Raw genomic sequence first — 15,318 nt, 5'->3', positions numbered from 1 at the left:
GGCATTGTTCTTTAGGTGCATCATCCAGAAAATATGAAGTTTTATGCCAAGAGATGCTCCATAACCTGATTCCTTAAATGTGTTCCTATATATGCTGTCTCCTCCGCCCTTTGTATTCAAGCAGCTTTTTAGTATGGTCCCAGCCAGTTGGGAAGTAGGGAGAGCAGGACAAAAGTGAAATGAAAATACTCCTACATACCATCCCTTTGCTCCATACTTATGGGAGTTCCCGTGGAGCAACGACGGGACCGGAGCCTAAGCACAGCAATGCATGCTTCCCTTTTATAAAAGTGAACAAGGAGGTGGGCTGCACTTACAGAGGGGGCCAGGCTCATGATTCGGCCCCACACACTCCTCACTCTCAGTCCTTTTCTCAGTGTTTGACAGATTGGACGCATGACAGTGTTTTTTTCAGTTTGCTGCTTCCACGCTGTATTTTCTTTTTTGATTTTTTTTTCCTTCCTCTCATCTCGGTTCCTTGCCCGTGCATGCCAGCAAACCAGGTTTTTCTGTGTGCAAAAGGTGTCACAGGTTGGTTTCAACAGCAGATCTCCATGCTCTCTATTTTAGTGATTGCTGCTTCTTTACCACTGGGACCCCTGCTTGCTGTGTGACTCACTTTCTCGGAAGTCACTGTTGCACCGGCTGACACTCAGGGAGGAGATCTTCAAGTCCAGCCCTCCAGATCCCCTCAGGAACTTTGTGGCAACCGGGAAGGTAGCTGAGCCATTTTTCTCCTCAGCAACCTAACCACGTGACTCCTTTCTGGAAGTGGTCTTGGCTTGGGTGGTCCCATTTGGGTGTAGCTAGTGCCCTGTATGAATGGGGCCTCTCTACTCCCGCAAGGCTAGTGTGGAGGCTGCTACTGGTGCCTGCACTGAGGTCCCTTAGGGGTCTGTCACAGGATCTTGTTCCGGAGTGGTTTCGGCTCTGCGAATGTTCATTCCAGGGCACTGTCCAGAGGGCAATTCAATTCGTACCGGTCCTCGCCCTGAGGCCCACACCACACCTGTTACTGGGTATTCACCTGAGAGTCCATAGGGTCTCTGGCAGCAACTGGTTCTTTGCACCGTGCTTTTGAGGGTTGCTCTTCAGTCTTTTTGGTCTCCATCACTGCACCACAGCTGCAGGATACAATGACCCACCATACTCAGTGGTAACAATATCAGGATCAGACTCAGGCCAATCACTGGGCAGTGTCTCTTCAGCAGTATCTGATACAGCAGGTGTCGAGAGCTCCAACAGGTTTCTTCCTCCCACCCTTGCGGGTTCAATGGGGATTCCTCCCTTTTAACCTCACGTTGTGTGGTCGCCCACAGCCAGGGGCGACTCGGATCTGCCACTTTGGCGCCCCAGAGCACAGGAGCATAGACGGACATGGCTTACAACCACTACTCGAGAAAAAGGTCACTTATTTGAGACATTTCAAGACCTTATGCACTTTAATCCACGAGGCAATACTTCAAAGGCCTAAAGTTGGAGGTGCAGTTACCAGTTACGCCCCAGCCTACAACTATTATGGAGTCTTGTGTTGATCCTCAAGTGGCTACCCCTCAGGCATTGGGATCCACCCCCGTCTTGGGTTCCACCCCTTAAGACTCATTGGTTCTGCTAACACAGACTCCTCTCATGCTGGTGTCTCTACTGCTGCTATTACCACAAACATTCCCAATGCCACCAATGTTACTTCAGCCTCTACTGCAGAAACATCTCCTCTGCTTCCACCGTTGCCACCAGGTTTGCCAGGAGAGGACCCGGGTGACATGGATGTTTCCACAGTTGACATATAGTAGGTACCCATGTCGGCAAAGGCCTTTCGTGACAGGATCCAAACCCTAATGAAATATTTGGACATCACAATTGTAGAGACAGCTGCCTCAAGTGGTTCTGTATTCAGTGTTGTCTCTAAGCTCTGCAGATACATCTGGAATCTATCTTTAGACAGATGTGGCAGGAGAGGTACTTGATCTTTGGCAAAAACCAGCACTGATTCCACCAGTGGCTAAGAAGGTGAACCTTCACTACTCGGTCCTCACAGGTGAGAAACACTGTGATGGTGCAACCCCAGCCTGCTCTTCCATCGTGGCAGAGGTTGCACTTTTTTGCAGAGCTTAGGTTTCTTCATCATCCTCCTCCACTCAAAATCAACAATGATGGGACAATCGTGTTTCTGGATGCAGCTGACAAGAAATGTTATCAGAATGCTTCCCTTAGTCTGAGACAGACTATTGCAGAAGCCATGATGGTGGCAGAGGCAATTCAAAGTTGTGGAAGTAGCTGGCAGATTACGAATCTCTACTTCCTTCTGAGTGTCAGGCTAGTTTCTGATCAGATTTAGCGGAGGCATGCCAGATAGCACAGGGTAGGATGGAGGCTTCCTACCATCCTTTCGACAATGCTGGTAATGGAATAGCCGCGGTGTAACTCTTCAATGACAGAATCTGTTGAGGGCCATCAGATTTTTACTTGATGTCCACGAGAAAATTCAAAATCTACCCTTTAATGGTTTATAACTTTTTATTCTGGACATGGATGAGGAGCACAATAAGAAATAATTAATGTAAAGACAGCAAAATCGCTCACAGCCCTCACAAAGGCTCCAGCTTACTCTGGATCAGTAAGTCAAAAGAGACAGCACTTTTTGCTAAAAATATGCTGGAGATTTTAGGGGGTTTCACAGCTAACATAATCAGGCAAAGAAGTATCCCAGTACCTCCTGCAAAATTAAAAGCCTTGTCCATCACCCAAATGCTTCTTCTAACAGACCTCCCTTTCCCAAGATCCTAAGACATCAAAATGACACCAGGGCCAAGATCTACATTATGGAAAAAGCAGCTGAGGGAGTGCTCAGTGTTTCACTGGGCTGGCTCCTTGGCTCCTCCATATTGGGTGAGGGGGCCACCTGGTGGACGCCGCCTCGCCCATTATGGATGAGCCACCAGGCTCAGACTGGCCTATAGGGCAATATTACAATGCCCACACCAAAATGCAAAATACTAGTTTAGGCCAGTCAAAATGGGCCACTTTGTTGGCCAATGTGGGCCAGTTTGATGAGTTACTTCCCTATGCAGCTAGTAGTAAAAACACTTTTTTTTACATTTAATGCTGGGCTCTCGCCCCACACCCCCTGCGGTGGGCCATGTGCCACGGGGGGGGGCGTGCCCCACAGTTTGAAGATCTCTGCATTAAACACTTAGCCCAACTGATCTCCTAGTACTGCATATTTTCCTAAAGGTTCTAAATTCCACATTCTATTTTATAACTCTTACTTGAACACTCTAATAACAGTAAGATGCTACATACTGCCAATTCCTAACCATGAGAAGGTCCTCTCTGCTTGCAGAATGAAAGGAGGACTCACAACAAAAGATCATTGATCTTACCTTCTCATTGTATCTCTATTTGGGTCTCTCAAGATGATGGGATAAAGAACAAGTCTGACAGTTTCAATTCAGTGAGCTCAAGTACAGCTCAAGAAGAAATACTGCAATTCCTTGGGCTTCATTACAGGTTTGCTGGTATCCTGGTGGTAAATCCTCCAGGATACTGGCAAACTGAAATACTGATACCAGCACTCAGTATGGCGGTATTACTGCTGAATTACAAGGGCCATTGTTGGATGTAAATCCCCATTCCATGGCGTTCAATTGGACTCCATGAGGAATGTTTTTGGTATTAGTTGGACGGTGTAGGTTAATACTGGCACGTTAATTCTGCACCGGCCAACTTATGAGTTCCATTTTACAGGTATTCCTCTAAAAAGTATATTTTAACAGAGGGGTTAGTCATCTGCAAACAACATCAATAATACCAACATGCCAACAACAAATATCCCACAGAGCAGAGTTTTCAGACAAAAAGTGGTGGGGCAGCAGCAGAGAACCAGCTGACAAACAGAAGAAGTGAAGGTCCTGAACATTTTCCACCATTGAACACTCAGGTGTAATACTGCATTCAAAGACATTTTCCAGTATGGAAAGTGCAACAAAAGAGAAATGGGTGCCTGATTTTGTAAATAATGGTTACAATGGTTATTTAGTTTTGCTGTTTATTTTTGACTGGCATATTTTCATGATCATGGGAGATATACATTTGCTATGTTCTGGTATAAAGCTGCCAAAGTATTGACCATTTTAGGTTACATAAATATGGTTTGGTAAGTGACAATGAAAATATTGCATTGGATAGTTATACCCCAAATCCATCTGTCAACAATCATTCTCTTATGCTCCTTCATCTTTTTATTGGTATTTATATTTGTCAAAGTGTATTAACACAATTTGAAATGCTAAAGTGTTTAAACATCCAGGAGATTTCAATGCACCGGAACGTCCTTTGACTTCCTTGATTTGGTTTTAAATGTATAATATTTTATTCTGCATAGTGCTGTATTTTTCTAGACAACATAAATATTACAATATTGTTCATACTATCACTTGCCAATCTAGCTGCCTTCGTCTTTAGTATTTATTTTTGATTTGTCGTAAAACTTTATATTTCTTATTTTCTCTATCAACGTCTTCACTGCTAACCATGTATTCATTGTACTTTCGTTAACCTTAGTTACTACTGTTATAATACTATAAACATTTGGACACCAAATTTAAGCTGCCACTTATGACTGACCTTGTCCATAAGACTTGGCAATGTTTTTGGGAAGATCTGTAGTAAATATTAGTTCTTTGAATGGGTTGAATATAATGTGATTCAAATATAACTAGATCATTGTGACCTTGCTTGTTGAAGTCAAGTTCATGATTTATTTTCCAGAATACAAACTAAATGTGCCAAATTCACAATGTGGACCTTATTGTCCACATTGTGAAACATTTCATCTGCAGTTTTCTTTTTCTGTTTGCAAAATAATTATAAACTATAATTTTGTCTTTTAATTTGCAAGGAAGAAGCTCCCTTGCCACAGTTGTAAGCAATGGAAAGCGACCTAACTCTGAAGAAGACATACAAAGAATAGGGCCAAAAGTCCAGCGACAAAACAGTCTTTGATTGGGTGAGTTATTGGATGCATACACATATGCACTAATCTCTGATATTGTGATTTCATGAACTTTTGTGTAAAACATTTAACTATTTGCATAATTATTGTATAGGCACAGCGTGGCAAAGGACATGTGAATCATTTAATGTTTACATCTTCAATCACACTTTTGTTGGTAGTTTTGCAGGCAGGTCAATAATTTAGATAGCATAGGATCATGTAGGTACTTTCTCGCTATATTTTAATTTTGTAAACAAGTCCACCTTTCAAATTTTATATAATGCTGTTTCATGTTTTTCCCTTTCCATTTTTTACAATACATCATTTAATGTTCTTTGTAGGTTACATCATGGAATATGCAGTTTTTCCATGTTTGTTGACTGGTGTTTGGAAACATACTATTTGTCATGTACAGAAGTCTTTTCAAGTTCTTTACTTCGTGCCACATGAAAATCGTAGTTTAAGATGTTAGTTATGATTATGCCTTTTGTCTCCAGTCAGATCATGAGGTTGGCAAATAATATTCCTTTTATTCATTGCTACTTCAACTTGTTGCTGGTGATATTTAATATCATCATGACACATTGATCTTCTGAGTTTGCAAGTTGAAACCACGCCCATGAAGCAGATGACTGGTTCTATAAACAAATGTGTTATTTTTTTCCGCCAACCTCCACTTATGAGGACTTTCTTTAACAGATTTTTTTTATCAGAATTAGAGGGGAGACCCCCACACCCCTCTAACTATCCTTAACCCCACATCATATATATCTTAGCCCCACTTACCATATGCATTTTGCCACAAAACAATCTGCAAAAATACATTTGGCAAAAGTGTAGGTCGGCAAAATTGAGCTAGACGGGATGCCTTTCTTCATCTTTAGACTAGCATATAAGAGTAGTTAGCACCAATGATGACGGCATGGTTTCATTAAAAGGAGACATCATTATCAATGGGAAGTGGATGCTGTATAATTTGAAGTGTTTCCCTAAACTAGTCTTTACTTGGCTTTGTAATTATTGCACCCACAAATGTCCAATGTAAGAAACGTTCAGAACTGTGTCCTGTCTCATGTCCCCCCACAAAGGGCTGTTGGAAACATTTAAGATGGACTATGCTAGTCACTTGTCTGAACGTCATAGCATGTTGCTTCTTATTGATAAACGTCACTTAAGGTTAACTTTACTTTGAGAATGTTTTTTCTTTTAAAAAAATACAGCTAAAGACAAAGTGCCGTCATATGGCAGATTTAGCTTAACCTCTTTAAATTACATTTAAAAGGAGGACTAGACTGAGAAAGAAAATTTTCTTTGTCATTAGAATTTCTTAACTATCACTTTCATATCCACTTTTATATACACATTCCTCCAACTAAACACTTAAGAGTCCTCGATAAATTGTTAAGAGATGCATTCACTTATTCAAGGGTCTTTCCAAAGCATGTTACCAAATTTCTTGCAAAGCTAGCTATACCCCCTTATTTAACTGGCTGAAATGCACATTAGGCTTTGTCTAGGTGACTAGATAATAGAAGGTCATCATGTTTAGTGGGCAATGAGGCTACAAAAAGAGAATTTTACAGTTCCATCATGAAGTCATAAACAATCCACTCCCCTCAATATCCATTACGTTTCCCTTTTACCACTATTACTACAGTAGCTCAGAGTAATTTCATGTCACAGGATAATCCATCAATATTTATATCCTTATTCAATGTAGGCTTTCTTACAAACACATTGTTTTTCTTCAATACAATGATGTGTTTTTCTCAGACTGCAGCTTATTTGCCTTTTATATTTATTGGAACCTTTTTGGGGGATTATGCTATTCCTCAAATTCTTTTCATATGTTTATTGTTATCACACAGCACTTGTCATTGACATTTGTAACACCGGCCAAAACATGTTGGGCTCCTTTCTGCAATAGGATAGGCTACTTATTTCTCACAGTACACTGACTCTTTACTGCCCTACCAAACTGAAAGAATCAATACTTGTGGAACAGTGAAGTCATTTGGGAATGACCTTTTCAGTCACTATTTTGAAGAACTTGTGCCAAAGTATTAACTATTGCCAACATGAGTTCCCTGACTTTTTGTGAATGTATAACTATTTTTATATTGTGTTAATGTAGTGTTGGCTTCTTTGAAGTATCTGCATTGTGTAAAATATATGTTAGATATATACCTTGTTAGTTGAATAAGGTGCTTTAAAGTCAGGACCTCATTGCTTCTAGTTCAAAGTTTACAAAAATATGAGTGCTCAGAGAAACAGTTTTTGATAAGTGCACTTATCGAAACCAGCCAGCATAGCCGGCATGGCAACTGCAAAAAAGATCTCACAAATGAAGTCTCTGAACATCTTTTTGGGTAGTTTTATTTGAAGGAAACATTGTACATTACTCTCATTATTCATTCTTGTAAGGCCACAAATTCAATTGACCTATCCGCAAGAATTTTCTCTGTGAAAGAAACCTGGCATTACTACTGCCTCGCCTAGTTTGTGCTACCACCACCAGTACCTGTAGATGTATTTGATTGATAGTGTGCTTAAATCCATTGAAAAGGCCAACCATCATGCATTTCTGGTCATTACGTTTGAAATAAGAGTGATGTTCTATCCACAGCAATGTAACCTTATGGTTAGCTTTTGCCAAAATTATATTTGGCATGCAGGCAATGAAAATGTTAAATCACACTGAAACTGTCACACATAGGATAGGGTTTTAGATGGATTTTTGCCTAACCTTGGATGGTAAACTATGCCTCCTTTTTGATAGATCCACAATTACTGCAATTGGAAAGTCCTTGTCTGGATGATAAGAGATGTGCCTGTGTCAAAGTTTCATAGAGATAACATTTGACAAGTTAATCTCATATGTTTTTGCTGTCCTAATATTGAAACATATACAGATCTTTAAAGGTCTGACCATACATATATTTCAAAAGGATTGTTTCCTCCCACATATCCCTTATCTTTGATAAATCCACTTCCAGCTTGCTGGCCTCGGAAATGTTTTCACAGTAGAGGGCGCTGCGCGTCGATGTCCCTCGAGTCGGTGTCCCTCGAAGGCCTCTGTATCGGCACCGACGTCACCATTGGTATAAATAGTCTCACGCAGTGTTGGCTGCTCAGTTCCGTTTTTCCACGCTTCGTAAGCCTCGGAGACGTAACGCTCGGTTCTTCTACTCATCGAAAATCTTTGAAAATCTTAATATCCTACGATGGCATCTTCATCCGAAACATCGACGCCACGATCCGGCTTCAAAAAATGTCAAGATTGTGGTAAAAAGATGTCATTAACGGATCCTCACAGGATCTGTTTGTGGTACCTGGGATCAGAGCACCAGTGTTCGGAATGTGAGGACGGCATGTCTATGATGGCGAACTCCTTGAAGGAGTGTAGGGGGAAGCTAGAAAGAGGTAAGGCAGTTAAATCTTCTACCCCTTCAAAATTGTCCTCGGCTGAGTCGAGACATTCGTCTCCTCACCATCGAAAGAAACTTTCCCGATCGAGATCTCGAAGCGGTTCCCACCACTCTTCGAGACTGAGACACTCTAAGAAGAGGCGTCATAGATCTCCCTCCTCTTCATCCTCAAATTCCCCAGAAATGGTCACCTGCCCCACTAAACACAGCTCTCCAGCTAAGTGGGAGGAATATCACAAGAAAATGCTTAGGGTCTTCGAGAACACTGCCTTGACCCCCTCAGAGATGCCTAGAGGTGATACCCCGGGTGAAAGACCCAAAAAATAAAAACGCTTTGAGTCGTTGAACCCGGCGAACAAAAACCCTCGGAGCATCATGAACCCTCGAGTAAAGACAAAAATGAATCGAATAAAACTGCGTCATCAACGCCATCGTCAAAGGTACCTTTAACACACAAGTCTGTGTCATGGACGCCGTCATCAACGCCATTGTCGACCCCGATGAAGGATAGGTCCTCGAAACCTCAAACCTCAACTGCGCCACTGGCACCAGAGGTGTCGAAGGTTCTCCCCAAGGCGTCAAAAGTGGCATCGACAATATTGACAACTCAGAGTAGGATTCCGGTTCTCTCGAATACATCGAGGCCCTTTTCGAGTTTTTCGATACCATTTGCAAGTTTGTTGAGACCTATAACGTCTGCATCGACAACCACAACTTTTTCCCAAGCAGTATCCACCAATTTGGCTCCTTCTTCTCTGGAAATGGGTTTTACCCCTTATCCAAAATCTGACTATTTCATGGTTTTATCCTCTATGTATCAGGAAGGGGAGGACTCTGACAATGAGAGACCCTTTGGGCTACAAACAACATGAGTACCCATTCCAGAGGAGCTAATTTCTCAGGAGAATAGATTGAGAGATCTACAAGAATATTTACAAGATGCCAGTGGCATAGATACCTCTCCAGAGGCAGAATTTGCCAGACCAGAACCTGGAGAAGATGCCTTACAGAGCCCTTATGGCATGAATTATGCAATTTATGGGGTGGACAACACCTGCACCCTCTTTCCAGCAACATGATCTTACGGACATCTTAGTTAAAAGGCCTCAAGAAGACCCTATAGTCCCTTTTCATGCTGCATTGCAGAGAAAAATAGCTGCAAATTTGGAAACACCTGAAGTTATCCCTGCAGTAAATAAAAAGCTCTCTGAAAAGTACAGGGTGTCCGCCTCAGACCCTGAATATTTAAGTAAGCACCCAACTCCAGAGAGTTTAGTAGTGCAGGCTGCAACGTCATCAAATAGTAAGTCGGCATACCCCACTATACCACAAGACCAAGATGACAAGAGATTTGATGCCATGTCTAAAAAGGTATTTTCAGCATGCAGTATAGCACTTAAGTCTGTTAACGCCACTTGCACGCTAGCTAGATTCAGCCACACCCTTTGGGAGTGCGCTTCATCAGCGGCTGACTGTCTCCCAGAAGGGGAGGAACGAGACGCATTCTTGAACAGACGCATGTGTGAGTCCCTCCAAATAAGGTATCGACTCTGCTGATAGCATCAGCAAAGCCATGGCGGTGAGTACCACAATCCGCAGATTTCCCTGGTTGCGGAAGTCCGGTTTTGCTCCTGATGAACAAGCCAGGCTTCTGAATATGCCTTTGACGGCACCTCTCTGTTTGGCAAAAAAGCTGATCACAGCCTGGGGAAATTGCAAACCCCAATGGCAGCAGCAAAATCACTTGGGGCTGCAATCCGTCAAACTCCAAATCACCCCACAGGTACGTCCTGGAAGGGAAAGCCCTTTCGTTTTTACTCTGCATTTGGAAAAGGCAGAGGGCAGCCAGCTCAAAGGGGCCAGAAATGATTCACCCGTGGTGGACGGGTCAAAGGTACCAAACCTGCATCAGCAGGTGATGCTTTACCCTCAGCATCTGCGTCAGCCGCTTCTAACCTCCTCTGAGGTCTTCCCACACAAAACACCAGTAGGAGGCAGGTTAACTCAATATCTGACAGAATGGCAGATTATTACGTCAGATGCTTGGGCATTGGAAACAGTTACCCAAGGTTACTGCCTGCCTTTCCTACACACTCCACAGAGTCATCCACCAGGGAACAACTCTTTGAAGCTTCCAGAGCCGTTCCTTATGCAGGAGATTTCAGACCTGCTAGAGAAAGGTGCCATAGAACCGGTACCTTTAGCGGAGAGGAACAAGGGTTGGTATTCCCCCTATTTTCCAATACCGAATAAGGACTGAGGATTGAGACCCATCTTGGACTTGCGAGAATTAAACAAATTCCTCAGGAAAGACAAGTTCAAGATGGTAACCCTTTCTCAGGTCCTTCAGGCCCTCCAGCTTCAGGCCTTTTTGGTATCTCTAGACCTTCAGGATGCTTACTTTCATGTGCCAATCCATCACAAGCACAGGAAGTACTTGAGGTTTGCCAATGGCAACTCTCATTATCAATTTCAAGTTCTGCCATTTGGGCTGACCTCCGCCCCGAGTGTCTTCGCCAAGCTAATGGCAGTTGTGGCTGCAAGTCTAAGGAGGGAAAGGATTCATGTCTACCCCTACCTGGACGACTCGTTGATCAGAGCAGCATCCCCGGAACAGGCTCAGATCCATCTAGATTATGTTTGCCACTTCCTCCACAAGCTGGGCTTCTCCCTCAACTTAAAGAAGTCACAGATGATACCATCACAGAGACTCCAGTTCATTGGAGCAGTCCTGGACACATCCCTGGGAAAAGCCTTGCCACCAGAGGTGAGGGCTCAAGATATTCTACAGATGGTCATCAGGTTTCAAAATGCCGAGAGTCTACCAGACTTCGACTTTTTGAGGTTGCTCGGCCTCATGGCATCCTGAATTTTTCTAGTGCCAGAGGCTCGCCTGAGAATGAGATCTCTCCATTGGGCGCTAAGGACCCAGTGATCACAATTCTCAGGAAAGATGTCAGATCTCCTATTAATCCCAGACAGAGTGGCTCGAGACCTTCAGTGGTGGGCCTGCCGGGAGAACATCTTGAAAGGGAAACAGTTTTGGCAACCATGGCCAGAGATAACAGTAGTCACAGACGCTTCACTCACAGAGCGGGGAGCCCATGCCAACGACTGACCATCAGCGGTTGTTGGTCTCCATCGGAGTCCAGACTACACATCAACCTATTAGAGCTGAGAGCGATCACTGAAGGCTTTCCTGCCATCAGTACAGAGAAAGAATGTCTTGATAATGACGGACACCACAGTGGCCATGCATTACCTCAATAAAAGAAGAGGGGTAGGGTCACTGCCACTGCGCAGAGAAGCGATGCAGCTCTGGTTCTGGGCAATTCAAGAAAGAATCTCTCTATCAGCAGTTCACATAGCGGGAGAGAAGAATTCAATGGCGGACGCTCTGAGCAGGCAGATAACAGTCTCCCACGAGTGGGAACTAGCTCAGGAAGACCTTTTAGAGATTTTCACCTTTGAGGAACCCCTCAAGTTGATCTGTTCGCCGCCAGTATCAACTGGAAGTGTGATCAGTCTTGCTCAAGGCAATTTCCCGTGAGAGGAAGTCTAGAGGACGCGTTCATGGTGGACTGGGAGTTTCCACTTCTGGACGTGTTTCCTCCAGTCCCTGTCATTCCTCAAATGATCAGGAGATTGAGAATATTCCGGAAACCCATGATCCTAATTGCCCCGGATTGGGCCAGGAGAACGTGGTACCCGGGTCTTCTAGACATGTCCATCTGTCCTCCGATTCGTCTTCCGCAAAGACAGGATCTTCTCTCGCAGAAGGGAGGTTGGGTTCTCCATCTGGATATCAGGACCCTCAACCTTCATGCCTGGTTTCTGAAAGGTTGAGATACTAGGATTGGGACCTCCCAGATGATGTAGTGGAGGAGTTGCTTTCAGCCAGAAGGCCAGCAACAAAATCTTTATACCGCTGTCGTTGGAACACATTTTGCAGCTGGTGTAGAGAAAAGAATATTGAACCTTTTCATGCAGTACACCAATGGTGTTATCTTTTTTGCTATACTTGGCAAATTCAGGTCTTCAAGTTGGCACAATTAAGGGTTACCTCGCAGCGCTGTCAATCTTTAAGCGCACTGCGGAGGAGCATTCACACTTCAAATTACCCATAGTCATTCAATTTCTGAAAGGGTTAACTAATGTCTTTCCCCCAACACCTTTTCAAATTCCACTGTGGGACCTAAACCTAGTCTTGAAATTTCTAATGGGTACTCCATTCAAACCCCTTCATTCCTGTTCTTTAAGGTTTCTCACTCTTTAAACAGTCTTTCTACTTCTGCCGGAAGAGTGAGCGAATTAGGAGCTTTGCTTTGCAAACCTCCACATACAATCTTTCACAAAGATAAGGTAGTTCTTCAAGTGAAGTCGAATTGTCTCCCAAAGGTGGTCTCAGAATTCCACATCACACAAAAAATAACATTACCCTCATTTTACCCTCCTCCCCATCCAGGGAAAGAGGAAGAGAGATTGCACAGGCTGGATCCAAGGCGTGCCTTGAGTTTTAACATTAGCAGACTTGCGAGGATTAGTCAAGCAGACCAATTGTTTGTGGGGTATGCAGGACATAAATTAGGTTTACCTATTACAAAACAGACCATCTCACGAAGGGTTATATTAACTAATATAGAGTGCTATAAATTGGCAAGAAAAGAGCCCCCTCAACACCTCAGGGCTCATTCAACCAGGGGTATTGCAGCCTCTTGAGCTCTCCAAAGAGGAGTTCCAATTAAAGACATATGTGCGGCTGCCACATGGTCATCCGCACATACTTTCACCAAATTCTACAGTCTTGATTCCTGCTCTAGCCAGGAGACGAGATTTGGAAAAGCTGTGTTGCACTCTGCATCTATAAAGGGAAACATTTCGTTTTACTCCTGCCTCCTCTACACATTATTACTTTGGGAGTCTATCAAAGATAAGGAATATGTGGGAGGACACAATCCATTCGAATAACAAGTTACTTACCAACTATAACGTTCTTTCGACTGGATGTTCCTCTCACGTATTCCTTATCACCCCTCCCATCCTTCCCCGCAGTAAAACTTCCCTTGTAGTTGCAGCCTACGCTCCTTCAAGGGTATTAACCATCTCATACAAGGCAAACACAGCACCTCAAAGCTGAACTGAACAACAGACGCTGCGCAAGACTATTTATGCCAATGGTGATGTCGGCGCCGATACGGAGGCCTTCGAGGGACACCGACTCGAGGGACGTCGACGTGCAGCACCCTCTACTGTGAAAAAATTTCCGAGCCCAGCAAGCTGGAAGTGGATTTATCAAACATAAGGAATACGTGGGAGGAACATCCAGTCGAAAGAACGTTATAGTTGGTAAGTAACTTGTTCTTCTCAGTTGTCCTGCTCTCCCTCCTTCCCAATTGGTTGGAACGCCTTCATCCGCAGGTAGTTTTGGAAAAAAAGCAGATTTCAAAAGATGGCTGGCTCTATTAAAACGTAATCAAAGTTATGGGACTCTTACACGGGTGCGTCCATCTATGTCACACTCTCCCCCACGTCACCAACCGCAACTCCCAGTTCTGTTTTTTTCCACCTTCTGGGCAGGTCAAAATTGCAGTGCTCTGTGACAACCCATTTTTGGGGTGTTAATTTTTTGCTGTTGTGACGAATCCCATGGTATTGTCACTGCTCCCATGGCGTCATGGAGGTGAGGCCGCTACCCGATATCCCCTCTGCGGGTGGTACTCATCGGGATGATCTCATGGGGGAAGGAAATCCTTCATGGAACCCGTTACGATGACCCTGGGAGAATGTGGTAGCCATTCACTCCTTTGGTGTCCCCACTCACCTCTTCCCCCATTCAGGTCCCTCTGGTTCCCCATACCACTATATTTTATAGTAAAATAGAGGGTGTTCTTGACAAGACTGAGATGAGGAAGGAGACTTACCCAAGCTTGATAGAAAAGAATACAGAGTCGAAAAAGATGCTTGTTCCGTGGGGGCCATGAAGGCTGAGAGCCGGGACGCAGAGAGTCTTGGCAACCAGAGAGGTCCAGGCCAGGTGGTCCTAACCGGCAGCAGGAAGGAAGGCAGCCAAACCAGCAGCAGCAGAGCAAGAAGGAAGACGCAGGCAGCTGGAGACGTGAGGGACAATCCAAAGCTGGGGAACTGCAAGGAGAAGGAGAACGCTGAGTGTGGCAGCAACATGGAAGCACCGCTCCAACAGCCAAAGAGACCGGATACCACTCAGATGCTTCCTAAAGATAGGGAAAGGGTCAGACCGGTGGCTAGGGTGTTGAGGGGGCTGGAGGAGCTGAAAACCCACACAAATACATCCCCAAGGGCACAAGGGGATACAAGTGGCATTTTACTTAATGTCAATTTTGTAAACCATGCAAACGCTTCCCGAAGAACACAAGCCGATACAAGTGGCATTATATTTGATACAAACTCTGTAAACCATGCAAGTACATCCCAAAGTGCACAAGGGAAGACAAGTGACATTATATTTGATACGAACTTGGTAAACCATGCAAACACATCCCGGAGAGCACAAGGGGATGACAGCAGAATTTCACATAGTGATAAGAACTTTGTAAAGCAGATAAACACATCCCAAAGACTAGAATGGGATAACAGATAGAGTACCAAAGATGATATCAACATTAGGATCACACCTATGTGGGATAGTGCCTGGCAGGAGACTATACCAGGTCTGTCCAAATGGATACTAGGTAAAGGAGGGGAGGATAACCCACAGGAGTAGAGCAACAGGGTCTGCGACCCACATGAAAGTGGAAAAAGCCCTGCCAGCGTGCAGCTTGTCTGGGACCAAAATGTAATCGGGCAAAGCCCACAGTAAAATTTCTTAGGGTTGAAGGCCCTCGTCAGTGCAGAGGTAACTACAACCATTGGGCTGGA

The 15,318-nt window shown here is 44.0% G+C and overlaps 1 protein-coding gene across 1 annotated transcript in view; it reads left to right on the top strand.

The window, feature by feature from the left end:
- The window catches only part of CRY1 (cryptochrome circadian regulator 1), a 232,938-nt gene that overhangs the window by 183,375 nt on the left and 34,245 nt on the right, over window positions 1–15,318 (top strand). The window contains exon 12 of the mRNA XM_069628274.1: window positions 4,901–5,008. Coding sequence (XP_069484375.1) covers window positions 4,901–5,004 — 104 coding nt within the window. The 3' untranslated portion in view covers window positions 5,005–5,008. The remainder of the gene's footprint in view (window positions 1–4,900; window positions 5,009–15,318) is intronic.

The sequence above is a fragment of the Ambystoma mexicanum genome, chromosome 12 (assembly GCF_040938575.1).
Source record: "Ambystoma mexicanum isolate Mex_15411 chromosome 12, UKY_AmexF1_1, whole genome shotgun sequence".
In the NCBI taxonomy this organism is placed as follows: Eukaryota; Metazoa; Chordata; class Amphibia; order Caudata; family Ambystomatidae; genus Ambystoma; species Ambystoma mexicanum.
Note: the sequence above shows the minus strand (reverse complement) of the source record. Positions and strands in the feature narration are given on the sequence as shown.